This window comes from Manis javanica, chromosome 15 (genome assembly GCF_040802235.1).
Source record: "Manis javanica isolate MJ-LG chromosome 15, MJ_LKY, whole genome shotgun sequence".
Classification (NCBI taxonomy): domain Eukaryota; kingdom Metazoa; phylum Chordata; class Mammalia; order Pholidota; family Manidae; genus Manis; species Manis javanica.
In genome coordinates, this window is record NC_133170.1 from 13,795,942 (window position 1) to 13,813,884 (window position 17,943).

At 39.8% G+C, this 17,943-nt stretch overlaps 1 protein-coding gene across 1 annotated transcript; it reads left to right on the forward strand.

The window, feature by feature from the left end:
* The first annotated feature begins 41 nt into the window (after positions 1-41).
* On the forward strand, positions 42-17,708 carry LDHB (lactate dehydrogenase B). The gene is made up of 8 exons (XM_017662302.3): positions 42-169; positions 2,928-3,062; positions 7,309-7,426; positions 8,636-8,809; positions 11,540-11,713; positions 14,990-15,107; positions 16,011-16,134; positions 17,339-17,708. The coding sequence occupies exons 2-8, from the start codon at positions 2,934-2,936 to the stop codon at positions 17,504-17,506; spliced, it is 1,005 nt and encodes a 334-aa protein (XP_017517791.1). The 5' UTR covers positions 42-169; positions 2,928-2,933; the 3' UTR covers positions 17,507-17,708.
* Positions 17,709-17,943: the final 235 nt, after the last annotated feature.

Sequence of the window (17,943 nt, forward strand, 5' to 3'; positions counted from 1 at the left end):
GGAGGGCCGGCGGGGATCGGGTTTCCAATCACAACGGAGGACGCTGCGAGGCCGGGCGGGGGGCCCCGCCTCCTGCGCGCTCCGGGCCGGCCCAGCGCCCGGCAGACGCACGTCTCGACCCCGTCCGGCTTGCGCGCCTCGCAGCCGCGTGGAGACCCTACTGCTCCGGGTAGGTTTCCGCCTCAGACCCTGATCGTCGAGTTGCGGGCCGCCCGGGCGGGAGGTGCTGCGGAGTCGTTGGATAGCGAGACTGGGAGAAGGACCGCGAAGACATCCGCCTTCTGGTGCCCTTAGCATCCGGATCGGGCTGTGACGCAGCCCCGGGTCTGGGGCGGAGGGGCGGCCCGCGGAGGGGAGCGACCCAGCCCCGGGCCTTCTCCGGCCCGCCGCAGGGCTCGCCTCCAGCCTGTGCCCCATCAGGGGAGGGTTCCTGGCACTGATGCCAAAGCTCGGGCCCCGCGAGTCCTTGACCTGTTCGGGGGCAGCCGCCTCGCCGCGGTTCCTGCGGCGGGAGCCCGGACACGTGCCTGCGTTTTGCCGGGGAGCGCGTGGGAACCGGTGACTTGGGAAGACGGGCTGATCCGGAGCCGGGGCATGGGAACCTTCCTCCGCGGCGGTGGAGAGACGCCCCTGCATTGGCGGGGGGGAGGAGGGTGCAGGGTGCAGGACGGGGCACGGTCTGCGGCTTGCGCTCTGAACTCCCGTCTGTACCCGCCGCGACGCAGCCCTTTCCGCAGCCGGAGGCCAGTACTTTCCTGGCCTCATTTCTTTGTGACTCTGGTGTTTTGTTTACCTTGCCAGCTTTGGGTCTTCAGGGTAAGGCAGGCCTGCGCTTTTCCCCAGCTACCTCCTCCTAGGAGCTCTGTGGCTGCTGCCTCCCCTTGGGACCTGCGGCTCCCCGCTGCCCGAGCGGGAGGGAGAGGCGGCCTGCAGGTGGCGAGCAGTGCCAGCCGCAGTTAGGGCCTGGGGAGGGGGAGGGGAGAGCTGGCTCTTGTTCAGTGGAGGAATTAGGTGGCAAAAAAGACTTTTTAGACGGTTAGAATTGGGAGAGAGTCTGCAGAGAAGATCTTGTTCCCGAACTTAAGGCACTGGTTTATTGGTTCCTAAACTTTAATGATTTATATGAGGGTTGAGGGAGAGACCAAAAAGTATTTTTGTTTATTCTCTTAGTCTTTCTTTTTCCTTATGGCCACCACAGATCTTGGCACAGGCCTGGGTATAATACAAAACATGATCTTCCAATTTCTTAGAATTCTATTAAATAGAAAAAAAAATTTTTAAAGCACTTTTCTGCCGAAAGTATGTACTGGCTCTAAATTTTAAAATTGCAGTTTCTGAAATTGTAGCCTCTAAGATTGTGGTTTCTGAAATTCCCAAAATTAATTTAAAAGATAGCCTAACAACTAATATAAATAGCTGTCATTTCTGGATTTTTGTTTTCCACTGCTTACTGGGTTCTCTATATACATCAAGGACTTTAAACCAACTAAGAAAATTAGATTTACTGGAGAAAAGCTGTGCATTCGTATCTCTATTCAATAAGAAGAGAGGCAGCATTCTTTTCTTCTGATCTGCCCCAAATGCTGCATGTGTCTGAATCCCACTGTAAGGCCATCCGTTTGTGGAGACAGTTGAACAGCCTTGCATGTTTCTTTATCAACCATGGGAAAACTGCAGATTTGTTCTGTAAATGCAAAACACTGTCATTTCAGTTCCTACCTAGATTAGGGGAAGATGTCTTGGGGTGAACATAACTTTAGAACAGAATAGTTGTTAACACAGTTGCCTTCAAATTCAAGTACTTTATACTAACTCAGAGCCTTACTAGGTTTTGTTACATAGTCCGTTACAGATGAGAATCAAAACAAGTCTGGAAAGCAGAGGCACAGTGAAAGGGTGGCCTTCAACACAACAGTCGAGCATAAAAAGGAAAAAGAAAACTAAAATAATAGACATTAAAATGGGTTACAATTACTATAAGTGGTAGTTACAGAGGGCTTAATTATGATCTATACCCTTCCTGTTCAGGAAAAAAGAACAGTTATTTGGTGTACTAAATCGTCATGGAATTGTTAGGTTTATTTCAGTACGTTTTGGCATTTGTTTTAGTTGTTCAGAAAATGCACCTGATTACCTGATGGTGTGGATAAATTTATGTTACTATGTAGAATGTTTTCCAACTGGTTTCTTTCTCTTTTTGTTCTAATGGCTGGAAAGAAACCAATTCAAAGGCTGATACTCTCCTAATGTGACCTCCTGAAAGGAAAATGTATAAGTACTATCCAATTTCCAATTAGCTTCTAAGGTGCACTTAAAGGAATTCAGAGTGATATTTTTGCAGATTCTGCATACGTTATTTATCACCATTATATTGTCACTGTATTTATTAAGCTTACATTGTAAGTCCAATACACTGTGACAAATTTTAAGTGAAGCCTGAAGTGGAAGAACCAGTGCCATCTCCAAGGATAGGCAGTAGCAGAAGTTGTATTCACAGCTAGGCATTAATTATTTGAGATCAGGCTTAAGTAGGAGATCATTCTGGACCCTTAGTTTAGATAGTTACATATAAATTCTTTATGGGGGGAATGGAAACAGGTCAGCTAATTTAAATATAAATGTAGATCTTTTAGCCAGGAAATGAAAGCCACTGGACAGAATCGTTACAACTTGTTGAATATTAACACAGTATCATAAGCCGAAGAGCAGAACTCAAATTCTAATGGGTTTCATGGAGGTTTTGTTTTAATTCAATTCTCCTTAAATAGGTTACATGTTTCTTTAAAGTGCATTCTGTGTTCTAGACTATCATTAAGCTTGTTTTAAACTACTTTAGTTCAAAATTGCAACCATAACATTTTAAAGATGATTTGCACTCAGCATTCATGTGTGCCAGTATGTGTGATGTTTTGATTCTTTTCCTGCAGGGCACAATGGCAACTCTTAAGGAGAAACTGATTGCACGGGTTGCAGAAGAGGAGGCAGCGGTCCCAAACAATAAGATCACTGTAGTGGGCGTTGGACAAGTTGGGATGGCCTGTGCGATCAGCATTCTGGGAAAGGTACATTTCAAGAATGCCATGCAGGACAGACAATGTCAGTGCATGTGTACAGTCTCTGAGGCATTTTATGATTTTATTGTATCTTTCAAAGATCTTTTCCTGGACAAGTTTAAGTAAGTTGTAGACATATGACACCTCACGTTTGAGTACCTGAGCCTGTGTCCACTGAGAGAATATGACGCCTATATGACCACCATAGAATAACTACACTCAGGGAACTTCTCATCGACACTGATATAATACTATTACTTAATATACAGTAACCAGAGTTAAAGTTCTGTTTTATAATAAGCTTTCAATAGCTGTTTTCACCCCAATCCAAAGTCCTGTATTTTATATTCTTGTCATATCTCATCATCTTTCTTTAATCTGGAACTGGCAGTCAGCCGTTCTGTGTGTCTCGTGTCATTGACATTTTTGCAGAGTCCAAGTCAGTTTTATAGAATGTCCCTCAATTTTTATGTTGGTCTGATGTTTCCTTGTAATTAAGTTCAGGTTAAGTTTTGGGGGTGGGGTTATGACTAGTTGATGCTGTGTCCTTCCCAGGGCATGACATAAGGAGGCATGTGATGCTCAACTTGGGTCATTGCTGCTGGTGCCCAAGACTCCCCTGATTGAAGGGATGGTAAGACTCCCCCACTGCAAAGGCCCCCTTTACCTTCTGTAATTAATAAGTAATCTGCACAGAGGCTTTCTGAGGTCATGGAAATTCCCCTGAAAGTTCCTGAGAGTACATATCCTAATAGGTGATATTCTCATGTAATCAGTACAGTTTCCAACATCAGAAGATTTAAAACTGATGCTATGCTAGCACCTTCCACTCCTGCAGACTACATCTTCCCTGTATACCTCCTTCGACTTCTGGCTTAACCCCCAGAAAAGCCCTTGTAGTTCATAGTTCACTTTCTTTAGTCTCCAAGGACTTTGGAGGAAAGAGCCATTTTCTATTTACGAAATAGATTCCTGGATCTTTCTGAAAACTACCTTAAATGTAGGAACCCTACCGCCCTCAAAAATAAAAAAAGCCGCCTTCCCTTCAGTGGAGTACACTGTCTCTTTGTGTCCTGTCTGAAGGCTGCCTGAATAACGCCTAGCGAAGCAGACTTTCCATTTCCATCAGCAAAGCTTGAATTCTAAAGGAACAAACTCTGAGTCTTTACTGAGGAAAAAAAATCAAATCAAGTGAACGGTGCAGTGCATGCCAATGAAGGTTTTACTCTCTTGCATTTTTTTCTGGCTACTATGGACATAAGTGCCTTAGGATAGTTGCTCCCCAAATTTAATCACCATTGAGTGCTCACACTTCACACTAGTTAAAATGATAAGTATTATAGCTTACACTTCTTCTACAGCATTGAGCGTGCACTGTGTTAAATCCTTCGTTATAAATAACCTCAAAAAATAGCAAGTGTAAGTGTCCTGTTCTCAGATGGGATGGGGTAGCTGAGGCTTGGAGAGATAAGCAGCCTGCCCACAGTCATAGCTGTATATGGTAGAGCTCTGAACTCTTAACCATAGTGACTCTCCAGTTTCCTTTTATTCTATGCTAGCAGTTAGGCAGTTAAAAACATAAAAGCTTTTAATGCAGTATCTGCTAGAGATTTTTCTTTCCTCCTCCTACCCTCAAGATTTGGGCTTTTCAGGAAACTATCTGAGCTGTCATGATCCTGCAAGAAGAACCTGTATGGTTGTTTAAATCGTACCTTTAACCTCTCCAGTAGAGTTGAGACCACCTTTGCAATTACATAAATTACATACCACTCTGGCCCAGTGCCGCTGCTGGAGAGAACAGACCCTGCTCCTAACACAGCGGAAAATTCCAGTTTCGATGTTCTGAAAGAATGGCTGCCTTGTCCAAAGACCATTTTGGTAATTAAAAATGTTTGCCTTGTTTTAATGGGTAAGGATTAAAGAGCTTCAAAATTGTTAACCAATATTTGGGAAGGATTATAAACCCACTAGCTGAACAGGGAAGAAAAGAACAGTGCCCACTCTGTCAGGTGTGTGTCTGTTTCCTCACTGACGACTCCCCAGGCTGCAGGGGAGCAGTCTCATGCATGTATGAGTATTGCCAAAGAATAAATGCAGAAAGGTTAAGGGTTTGATGAAGGTCACACAGATAGTAAGTGCCAGGTAGGACCTTTCAAGTCCATCCATGGTGTACTCTGTTGGGCACACCGTGCTTTGGCCCCTGAAGTGGGTGAGGCTAGGCCGTGACGGGTAGGGAGGCTGAGGGAGGTCTCCTTATGAAGATGCAGTTATTTTCTGCCTCTGTTGCCCACGCTCCCCACTCTGCCTTCATACTAACCCTGCTGAGCTTTTATAGCAATTGCATCTCCCCTACTTAAGACTTTCCAATAGTTTCACAGGGTACATGTACTTCACACAGTACATAGAATCCCATGAGGCTGCACAGACCTGCCCCTGTCTGTCTCTGAGAGCAGGGAAGTGGCATGCACAACTCCAGGGGGCACCATTCACAGGGTCAGCAGTGCCTTCCAGTGCAATGTGATCATATGTCTGGCTAGTTGCTTACCATCTGCTCTCTGCAAAACACCAACCTCATTTCTGCTTAAAACACTTGCATTTCGCTTCCCCTGAATGTTCTACCCTCGACCATCACAGGATGGACTCCTGCCTCATTCCTGTCACACCTTTGCCTGCACCCTTCCTTGACTCTCCAGTATAAAGTAACTTCCTTCCTAGGAATTGTAACATCACCCTGCCTTACAGTCTTTATACTACTTCCACCATCAGAAACCATCTCGTTTGCATAATTCCTGTGCCCTCCCCCGATAAATTCCATGAGAGCAGGGGCATATCGGCTTCACTTGCATTTTGTCAGATTTTGATCATAGCTTTTGCTTTTCCCTTTGGTCACAGCTTCTCATGGTTTCTGCTACCAAATAGGACATCTGTTCCAAATAGGACATCTCCCGCACTACTAATCATAGGCTCTGCATTTAGCTGCCAAGAGGATCTGAATGTTGACCTCATTCTTGCTTGGCACTGTCTTCTGAAGCTCCCATGCAAGGTTATCATAGATCCTCAGCCTTTGTCCAGCTGTCTCTGTTTTGTATCCTCCCCCACTTCAGTCACCTGTAGCCATGGTCTTACGGAACAGGTACAGCCTAAGAAGTCTGGTAGAATGAGCAGTGTAATTACAAACATTATAGCAATGTCTTTTTTGCAGTGCAGGACTTGGGTTTAAAATAGTTCAAATTAAAATGCGGTGTTTGTGCAAGAACAAACATTTGCATGGAACAGACTAAAAGCAGGCAAACAGGCTTGAACAGTATTTAATAATAAGTACTGGCATTCCAAATAAATTATTAAATAAATGATGTTTGTCCATTTAGCTAATTATTTGGAAGCTGTTCTCATTCTCCCTCACACTTCATTTTATGCAGACTAAGCACTTACATATAAAAATGCATCCATCAAATGCTAAGGTGTACGTGGCTGTAACTGATCAGCTAAGAGGACAGAGAGGCAGGTGATGGCTGTGTCTGGCCCATGATTTTAGATACGACATTTTTGTAGTATGTTAAAGCGCTTTAGCAGTGATGTTCCTGGCGTCTAACAGCCCTAGTTCCTTAATAAGATTGCTGCTTATGCAATTAGCCTTTCAAACTATTTAAAATATATTTACAGCTTAAGTGATCTGTGTGTAAAGTGATAGGCTATGCAGTATGTCAATACAGATGGAGATTTATTTAAGCCAAACCACCGTGTCATTACTTAGTCACACATCTTCTGTTCTCCTGCCTCCACATTTGGAGGATATTTGGTTATGCAGATGCTGCTAAATTCAGCGCTACGATTATCCTTTTTTAAGGAGCTGGAACTCTTCCTTCCTTGCCAGCTGAGTATGTTCTTCTCAGCCAATTCTCTGCACCCACTGAAACAAAAGACAGGATCTGAGGTCCTGTGACATCCTTTTCCACTTAAGCCTGGAATTGTTTTGCCCTGTTGACTTCAGCGGCAAACATGTGATGTTACTAAAATAAGAACGACGTTCCTAGTGCTCAGTACCTTGACAGAGTGTCATGTCTATTATTGAGTGTGTTAATCAGCTTAAAAAACACAAAGGAGAATTTTGTGTGATCTTGTCCGGCTGCAGAGGAACAAAAGCATTTTGAGAGTGTCAAGAATGCGTTTCGGTCAAGTGGATGAAGGTGAATGCCATTATTTGGTATAGATGGAAATGCAGAAATAGTTACCAACACCCATCTGGTATTTCTAGTCTCTGGCTGATGAACTTGCACTCGTGGATGTTTTGGAAGATAAACTCAAAGGAGAAATGATGGATCTGCAGCACGGGAGTCTATTTCTCCAGACACCCAAAATTGTGGCAGATAAAGGTACTTTTCATTTCATGCCCAGAGGGATCATAAAAATTTCCATCCTCACTCTGATATAAAATTAGTCTTCTCTCCTGGTGAAATAAATGGGCACTTTCTTCTTTCCTTCTGTGTCCAATTCTTGAGGACAAATTCATGTGTATCCCCTCTATAAATCCTCCCCCATATTTGATAAATAACATTTTAGGAAATTGTATCATAATGCTTGTTTACATGTCTCTGAAAGCGGGAATGTTTTCAACCCCCCAAAGATAATTTACACAAAGTAATTTGAGTGCCCTGAAGAAATTCAAGTTAAATTTCTAAATTTCTAGCTGTCTCTGTTCTGGGTTAGCACATTCATTCAGGGATACCACCACCGTAGCATGGCTGTGTCTAAAGATACAGAAATATAAGCCTCCAAAATAATTTCTAGCTATACCATTAATAATAGATGTTATTCATTGAATTATTAGCATTCTGGGTTTTGTGTGAAGCTTTCTGTATGTCTCATTTTATTTCATCTTCCCTCATAACCCTGTGGAGGTAGCTCTTCTTACCACCATTTTATGGGAGAGGAAACTAATAAAAAGTATTTCTGTCAAAGTTACCTAGTAAGACAGTTCAGTTATGTGACTCATCCATAGCTCTTGAGTCTAATAATTACATCAAATCATAATGTCTGTATATTTGGGGAAAGACACTTCCTTGAAGAAAAATAAAATATTCTCCAGAGAACCTCACTGCTAAAAGTGAATTAAAATACTGACTTTTAGAAAGTAGTTTCCAGCAAGGAACAATTATTTCTGTGCCTTCCTTTCCCCTTTGTAGATTGAATTGACATTACAAACCAAAAAATGCCCTTGAATCACTTTGTTGTTTTCTTTGGGGGTCACCCATTGAACTTTGGATTCACTGTTGATGCTTTACTACTGACAATCCAATATTCTGTCAAGTCAATGGCATGTGGAATTTGTTAGCCAGAAACATAATTTCGGCCCTTCTTTATGTCCTTGGTCCATTTTCTGAGCCCTTTTTGTCACTGGATTATTTCCCTGGAACTTGAGGAAGAGGCCATTCCTGTTGAGAAAAGCATACTCTTCAAAATCTTATTACACAGAAAAAGTTAGAAACTTACGTGTGTTTAGTTCCTAGATCATATCATGTCTGATGTGAAGAAGAATTGATGAACAGTTGTTTTTAAAGTAATCCTTTCTCCCCTCCTCCAAGACTACTCTGTGACTGCCAATTCCAAGATCGTGGTGGTGACTGCTGGAGTCCGCCAGCAAGAGGGGGAGAGCCGCCTAAATCTGGTGCAGAGGAATGTCAATGTCTTCAAATTCATTATTCCTCAGATAGTCAAGTACAGTCCTGACTGCATCATAATTGTGGTTTCCAACCCAGGTATTACTACAATGCCTTGATTAAGGTCCACTTCTGTTAAGTTAAATGTTTGGGTCTTTTGTTTTATTTTGTTTTTTGAACTTAAAAGAAATCTGTTCCTAGTATCCACTAGCCAAAAAGCATTCTGGTATTTGCAAAACAAATGGCACTGTCCCAGGTCAAATGTTTAAAAAATGTGAGAAGAGTTTTATATAAAGCAATTTCATCTGTTTGTTTTATCTGAATTTGTTGCAGGCTAAAAGCTTTTAAAATTTGCCATAAAGATTTTCCTGGGATGTGTAATGCAACATTTGAGTATATCTTCAATGTGTAAGAAAACATTTCAGTATATATGACCTTCTGTTTGCAAGAAAAATGCATTATAATGGACTTACTCTCTAAAATTCTTCAAAATTGAATCAGGTTGAGTTTGGGAAGCATTTAAAAGCCATTAATCAGTCCAGTTTTAATGACAGAAATAGACTTAGGTTAAACAGATAGATGCAAACACCAAATTTTATAACTTAAAAGCTGCTTTCCTTCCTAAATCAACATTTGCAGAAGAATCCTTTAAAGTTCTGGTTAGAGAGAATTGCTTTTTTTTAGCCTAAATAATAAAAACTCAGTCTCTATTGTACACTTCTTTTGTCTGTAATTTGCCACCAAACATACTGTTCATTGGTGAGCATGTAGAAACCCTAATAAAATGGTAAAACTGATTGACACTTGGCTTAGAGAAAAACTGAATAAGAACCAGGAGAATCACAATAGGTGTACCTTGGAGGTAGTTTTTTTTTTTAAAGTATTCATCAATACATAATCTTTAGATGATTTCTCATAAACAACACAGTGTTTTCAGCATCCACCCATATTATCAAGTCCTCACCCCCTCTATTGCGGTGACTGTCTTATCAGCATAGGAAGATGCTACAGAGTCATTACTTGTCTTCGTCTTAGAGGTGCTTTCCACAGGTTGTTTCAGGCCGTGACAAGAAAGCGAGTATCACAGTAATGCGAGTCAAATGAATTTTCTGGTTTCCCAGTGCACATTTCTCTTGCTAAAAAATGCTAACCATCGCCTGACCTTTCAGGTGACCTGTGATCTTTTTGCTGGTGGAAGGTATTAACCTCAGTGTTGATGGCCATTGACTGGTCAGGGTGGTGGCTGCAGAAGTTGGGGTGGGCGTGGCCCTTTCTTACGATAAGACAACAGTGAAGTTTGCTGCGTAGTTTGACTCTTTGCTTTCACAGGCGATTTTCAGACATGGGGTGCCGTTTGACAGCATCAGTAGATGCTACCCCGCAAGTTATCCGCAGCGGAGCTACTTTCAACACTGGGGTCAGACCTGCTGCCGCTGCAGCAACTGAGTCTTAGGTTATTTCAATAGTCTGCTGTTCTACTTCATCAGGAGTAGCTGCTGTCTCTCAAGAGATACTTTCTGTGCTTGTCTATAAGAAGCAACTCAGCCATTCAGGTTTTATGCTGAGATGGCAGCAGTTCAGTCCCATCTTCAGGCTCCACTTCTCACTCTAGTTCTCTTCCCCCTATTTGCCATCAGGATACACATTTATTGGTTAAGTTTTCCATCTTTGATGAATACACTTTTTTTCACCCCAAAACAATTAAATGGTAACATAAAGATCACTGATCACAGATCATGAAAATAAATGTAATAACAAAAAAAATTAAATATTGTGAGAATTCCCAAAGTGTGACACATAGATACAAAATGAGCAAATGCTGTTGGAGGAAAGGGTACTGATCTATTTGCTCTATGCAGGGTTACCACAAACCCTCTGTTCGTAAAAAACACAGTTTTTGCCAAGTGCAATAAAATGAAGTATGTGATAGCTGTCAGTTTATTATGGAATATTAAGAGTTGGGAGCCAAGAAGAACAGAGATGATTTTACTATTCTCTGCAGTCCTGGATTGGGGGGTTACTACATAGTGTGATCTTATATATAAAACTTGTCATAAATAAATACATAACGGCAGAAGGATATGAAACAGGAGTGACAAGTACCTGGCACATAATACAGTTGGAGCATCCTGTGCCTGAGGCAGACAGACATTATTAACTGGTCATACAACTTTCTAGGCATAGCATCAAAAGTCTTAACTCTCCAGAGAGTCACCCCATTGAGTCAAAGTTGCCAAGGAAGAGTTTATAGTATCGAGTCCAAAACGACCTTAAAATATCTTAGTGGATGTCTGCATATGCACGTGGCGGTGGAGACTAAAAGATTTATCCCTTGCCTGCCCTGCTTGTGCATGTTGCTACTTTTCACAGCCTACCCTGTAAGTGCTGTGGCCCTGTCTAGACCAGCCAGGTTTACCTGTCTGCAGTCTTAAGCTGTGCCACACTAGAATAAAGGTTCTATCACAGAGGTCCTTTCATTATATAGTAGAAATGTTAATACCCTGTATTATCAGAGTCATTTACTGAATAATATCTTGTGCCTGGGAAGTACAGTAGCATGCCTTCGTAGTTTAGTAACCAGTGACATGGTTTATGATGACAGTCATTGCAATCATGGACTGTTAGGAAGAACCGTAAGTGACAATCTGGTTCTCGTTCTCTCTCACCCCATTATCTCTTAACTGTGAAGTCAAAGGATTTATGTCTCTCTGGCCATGTCTCATGTTGGGACTGGGGAAGTTGGGAGGAGGAAGCAGGGGCACCCACAAATTGGCATAACAGTTGAAATCAGTTTTGATTTACTTAACATGTTATTTTTAAAATTTTTAGTGGATATTCTTACGTATGTTACCTGGAAACTAAGTGGGTTACCCAAGCACCGTGTGATTGGAAGTGGATGCAATCTGGATTCTGCTAGATTTCGCTATCTTATGGCTGAGAAACTTGGCATCCATCCCAGCAGCTGCCATGGATGGATTTTGGGAGAACATGGCGACTCAAGTGGTAAAAAAAAGAAATAGTAATAATAATATTTACTGTGTATTTATGGTATCATTCTTGCCATCCTGAATTTTTTGTTTCTTAAAGATTGCTTTTATGTGTTTTCACGTAATTCACATCACAAATAAGTAATTTCTTGGGGGATACTTTGATACTGACTAGGTAAATACAGGATTCCTTCTCAATTTTTGCCTGCTATGTTAGTATCCATTAATGATTCTTGATTAAATTAATTATTACTGTGATAGCTGTCAGACACTATTCTAATTCAGTCATTCTTTATACATTTATTAGTTGTACTCTACAGTAAAAGAGAGCTTTCTTTTCTCCATTTACGTATATCCATGTGGACTCAGATTTTTATTCTATTCCACACATGTTCCATCATCATCATTGTAGTGTACACAGTGTCCCAGATTGGGCAAGTTAGAGGCTCTTCAAGACGACTTCTGTGTCTTGGACATGTCCCATAATCTTCTAAGCCCTTTTTTTGCTTTCTGGAACAATAAAGTGTACCAGGTTCATCTTGAACTTCCCATTTCCTAGCACTAGCATCATTTGTTTCTCCAGTGAGTCCCATTTCCTTCTAAGGGGAATGGTATTTAGAAACCAAGATCTGGCCACAGGTGCGCTCATGCTTCTAGTATGTCTTTGCTTCTTAGGCCCTCTCCGTGGGCAGAACTATTATATCCGTCATGCTTATTGGAGGAGGAATGACTGGCTAACAAAAGGTTTTAAATAACTAGTGTTTACTGTTCTGTAATGTAAAATAAATAGCTTCACATGAAATCTGAGTTTTAATACACTGTTAGTAATGGTGTAGTATTCATTTCAGTAGTAAGAACCCATATGGTAAATGTCTCAAATATTTTCCTTAGGAATTTAAATAGAATTGTTGGGCATAAATTAGTTATTGTAAAAAGACCAACACTAAAATTATATTGCATTTCTATTTTTATAATGCTTTGTTTGGAAACAGAAACCGTTTATTCTAACTGCTTTAAGTTATTATTTCCCTTTTCATTTAAATGAAATACTTATATTTCATTTAATATGAATATTGTTACTATTTTAATATTTCTGTCCCAATTTTATGTAAAAATATTTATGAACAATTCTGATTGTAATTGATAACTCTAAGCCTATTTATTAAATCATAATACACTGACAAGGCTTATGGTATAAAACTTAGAATCTAAAACATTTTAATATTAATTATAATCTTTATTTTTTTGTTCTCTATGCATGGAACTATTTTCTCCCTAAAATATTAAGATGTAAATTTTCCTTTGAATTCAATGAGATTGTATAATGTGATTTTTAGTAGAGTTTGCTATGGTACAAGAATTTTGTCTTACAGTCTTAAAACTACTGCATTTTTGCTTTTTTTATATAATGATGTGTTTTTTTGTTTGGACACATTGTACCACTTCATTCAAACATTCCTAATATTCAAGGATTTGTCTGAACTCATGTCCTATCTAAAAATATTTAATACAATATCTGGTGTACAGTGAAAGTTAAATAAATGGTAGTTATTAGCAGTTGTAGGATTACTAAAACTACAGATCTGGAAGTGATATTACATGTCCTGTACTTCAGGATTTGAATTTTAATGAGGAAAAAGTTGAAGCGAAGCAGGCATAGTGGCTTGCTCAAGATTCTTTAGCTAGTTAGTGATGTAACTACAACAGTATTTACGTCTCCTGATTCTTACCCATGTTTTGTTCACTTTTCACTGTGTCATTTTTCCTAGAACATCTTTTTTCCTGTTTCCAGATCGCATAGTTTTTATTAAAAGTCAGGAAAACGCCTTTGTTTCTCAGTAGTAAGCCTGAATTCACTCAGGTTGTGGACTGAAAGGGTGCCTTACTTGGCCCTGACAGCATTGCCCTTCACAGCCACACTAGACGCCTTTGCTCATGTTTCCTGAGTCTATAGTGTTTTCTTCCAAAGCTCCCTGAGGGACACATACTTGTTTTTCAAGTTCCAGTTCAAATGCCTATTTTTTGTAGCCCTTTCTGACACTCTTTTCCCCTAAATTAAGACCCTTATTTGCATTTTATTACACTCCCCATACCTCGGTGATAGCTCGTACCATTGCTTTAGTTTCTTTTGTCTGTTTCTCAACTGGGGTTTAAACTTACCCAGGACCCAGAGCATGTCCTTAGTCATCTCTGTACACCTAGATCTTCAGAATATTCTTTTGTCTGGGCAGGTGTTAAAAAGAGGCGAGGGGTGTTTTGGTGCATCAGAGCCTCCAAAAGGTGCAGCCAATGACAGACTTTGTCTTCTGTGCCTCTGGAGGCAGTCTTGGAAGGAAACATTTGATCAAGTTAAGACCAGAAAATGCATTATGGTTACATGGAGTTTCTTTCGAGAGATAGACTGGGCTTGATGGGGAATGAGAAGAGATAATCAGCCTGTGCAGACATACCTTGAAGATACCGTGTGTTCAGTTCTAGACCAGTATGGTCAAGTGAGCCAAATGAATTTTTTGGTTTCCCAGTGCCTATAAAAGTTATGTGTACACTATCCTATAGTCTATGAAATACACAATCACATTATGTATTTAAAAAACCCACAGTTTACATACCTTAAAAACTATTGATTAAAAAAGATATGCTGTCTTCTGAGCTTTCAACAAGCTGTGGTCACTGATTACAGACCACCATAACACATATAATAATGATGAAAAAGTCTGAAAGAATGCAAGAATCCCCAAATGCAGCACAGAGACACAAAGTAAGCTAATTGATGGTTGGGGAAATGGTGCTACGAATAGACGTGCTCAACACAGGGTTGCCACACAAAACTTCAATTTCTAAAAAATGCTGTATCTGCAAAGTGCAGTACAGTGAAGAGCAATGAAACGAGGCATGCTTCTCTTTGAATCTTATCCCAGAATTTGTTTTGTTTTTACTTTACTCCAGAAGAAAGGGGTTCATATTTAAAGGATAAGCAAGAGGAAAGTTAAGAATTCTCAAGCTAAAAGTTTAGGATTATCCCAAACTAGAATCCTTTGTGATTTCACAAACCTAGAGGGAGGCACAATGTTTATTATTCTCCATAAGTATTACACAAAAGTTCTGTTTTGCACTAAAAGGTCAGATGTGTGGCCACTGAAGGCAAATGTCAGCCTTTTGGGGACCTGTATGCTGGAGGCAGTTCTCACTGGAGAAGTTCCAGTCACCTGCTTCACAGGTGAAATCTGAACGAAGAAAGGATTTTTTTTTAAATAGTGTCGGAAATAAGAAACTGTTTATCCTTTCTCTACAGTGGCCGTGTGGAGTGGAGTGAATGTGGCAGGGGTTTCTCTCCAGGAACTGAATCCAGAAATGGGAACGGACAATGATAGCGAAAATTGGAAGGAAGTGCATAAGATGGTGGTGGAAAGGTAAGTGGAGTGGGTTTGATTTAAGATGATTAATTTCATCTTTAGACAGAATAACAATGTCCTTGGCTGCCTGCTCAGATAAGCTCTTAATACAGTAAATATGCAGCTGTTCTAAAAATAGACCAGACTGACTTATACTGGTCACACTTGCTAGGCAAGTTCCCCTAGAGAAAGCAGATGTTTTGCTGGAGAAATTCTGTTGTAGAGGTAACAGGGCAAAACACGGAATCCACAAGTGAGAGGGCTTATGAATTGCCTCCTGTTGGCAATCATGGTTGACCTACCTAGAACCAAAGACAGCATTAAGCTTACAATAGCCTGAAATACTTGATTGATTGCTGAAAGGGTCTAAAAGCATTAAACCTGCCCATACAACTAAGGCGGTCTCCCTTTCCCTTCTTTTTCCTTTTTTAAAACGTTTTTTTTACTTACTGTCTTCCTATGACCTTTTCCTTAACTATAAAATAAGGTGTCATTTTGGACTGAAGTAAAGACTATAGGCTTGAATTCAGCCTATAGTGTGATGGTACTTACTAACTATATTCTTGGGGAAGCTGTTTAACCGTTCAGCTGAATCTTTGTTCGAAATAGGAAGATCGGTTGGAAAATGTGCAATTTTACCACTGACTTTGTATTTACTTATACAGTGAACTCTTTAAATTCACAAAACATTTAAAGAGAGCTTACTGTGTAGTGTTTACAATTTCAAACATTTCCCATATATTAAGTCATTCAACAAACTTAGGAAATTGATACCGTTGTTATCCTCATTTTATAGAAGAGGACACTGAGATAAAAATGCTTTAATAACTCAAAATTAGAGCAGGAGTCGAACCGAAAGTCTGGTTTCAGTAACCATTAAGACTGATTGCAATGATTTCTTTAACAATTCTTTTTTCTTAGTGCCTATGAAGTCATCAAGCTAAAAGGATACACCAACTGGGCTATTGGACTAAGTGTGGCTGATCTCATTGAATCAATGTTGAAAAATCTGTCCAGAATTCATCCAGTGTCAACGATGGTGAAGGTAGGACAAGCTATTACAAAATACAATGTTGATTTCTTCTGTTGTTTTCTAAACATAGATGCATTTTCAAAAGGATAAGATAAAGTCTCAGTCCAATAATTTCTGTATCTCCAAAGTTTTAGGAAACTTTTCTACTTTTCCAGCAGAAGCTCATGACAAGAACCATAAAATTTGTAGAGGCTGAGAGATCCTGTAAACTCTTATAATTCTCCCTTGGTGATGGGCCAAATTAAATACTAATTCAGTCTTAATTGGCACATTCTCAAAATATATGATCATTTCTGTCAGTATAATAGTTTCCAGTGGTGTATTAAACTATAGATTGCCTTTGATGTAGCACTTAATACCTTAGCAAATTTAGTTTAAATAAAAAACTATGGAGCAGTTAAGTAGAAATTGGTTATTTTTAAATAAAACTACAATTGTATTAAAACATTGTATAAGGTCTCTGACTCATTTTCTACAAGTCAGTAGCAGGGGTGAAAAAGTAAGAGAGGAAGCAGTAGATGAAGAGAATTGCAAAAGAGACAATATTTGGCAGTAAAATGTGTTCAGTTTGTCTATTTTTTTCTCATTAATATAAAAAAATTTTTAAAAGCAAGTATGGCAAAAATGTTAAATAGTTACTAAGTCTTGGAGTGCATACATAACAACTCGTTTATTCTCTACTTTGGTATATGTATAGAATTTTTGAAACAAAAGCTTTTAAAAATTATTAAAATATACCATATAGTTACATGAACTAATTAGTTATGTAGTTAAACTAACCAGCTTGTGGGTGTTGCAGAAATCTTGCCTTTGAGTGGCCTCCAACTGCTATTCAGGACCCTGTAGGTCAGCTACCACCTAAAATTCCCTCCCAAACTAAAGAATTTTAAGAAACCAGGGACTTCATGAAAAGTAGCGCATTAAGATCCATGTTAGAATGCAATTTAATTTGAAGGTTTATGTACCAAATCGTACTGAAGCATATCTAAGCAGAGAGAAATGTAGTAACGTTCAATAAAATGCTTATGACTTTCTTAGAAATTGTTAGTTTTATCAGAGTATATTGTATCTTCTGTGTATAAAACTTAATTCAAAATATAAGTATTAGGAAAATGAACGAATGAGCTTGTGCGTATGACATTTCCCACATTTTTTTCTTGTTCAAGTAGGACCTGTGATTTCATTTCTTAATGCAAGTGCTTTTCTTGTCTGGCAGGGAATGTATGGCATTGAGAATGAAGTCTTCCTGAGCCTCCCATGTATCCTGAATGCCCGGGGATTGACCAGTGTCATCAACCAGAAGCTGAAGGATGATGAGGTCGCTCAGCTGAAGAGAAGTGCAGATACACTGTGGGACATCCAGAAGGACCTGAAAGACCTGTGACTTCTGGCTTCTAGGCTGTAGAAACTTAGAAACTACAAAGTGATTAACTTACAAGCCTTTAGTTTTCATCCATGTATGTGGACTGCAGTTTGCTTTTATCTTCCTAAATTTGTGAATCTGGGCTCACAAGATCAAAGCCCATGCTTAGTTTAATGCTTGCAGTATAAGCCCTTGAACAAATAAAATTACCTATCATAGTGTGCTTCTGTTTCTGGGATTCTTTAATGATTTCTGAGAGATTTCAGTTTTTCAAAGAGCTCTTCTTCCACATCCCAAATTTCTTTGTCATTCACACTTCATTTTCTATATCCTTCCTCCAGACAGCATGAAAATCCTTCATCACACTGTGGCATGGTTTTGTTGTCCTAAGAATATGGTTAATCTTTTAAAAGATTTTATTTTTTTTTTAGAGCATTTTTAGGTCCACAGCAAAACTG

Bases quoted from the DNA above. Each gene is read 5' to 3' on its own strand.
- LDHB (XM_017662302.3), top strand. From the start codon at position 2,934: ATGGCAACTCTTAAGGAGAAACTGATTGCACGGGTTGCAGAAGAGGAG. The intron at 15,108-16,010 runs GTAAGTGGAGTG...CTTTTTTCTTAG, and splicing joins CATAAGATGGTGGTGGAAAG to TGCCTATGAAGTCATCAAGC. The intron at 16,135-17,338 runs GTAGGACAAGCT...CTTGTCTGGCAG, and splicing joins CAGTGTCAACGATGGTGAAG to GGAATGTATGGCATTGAGAA.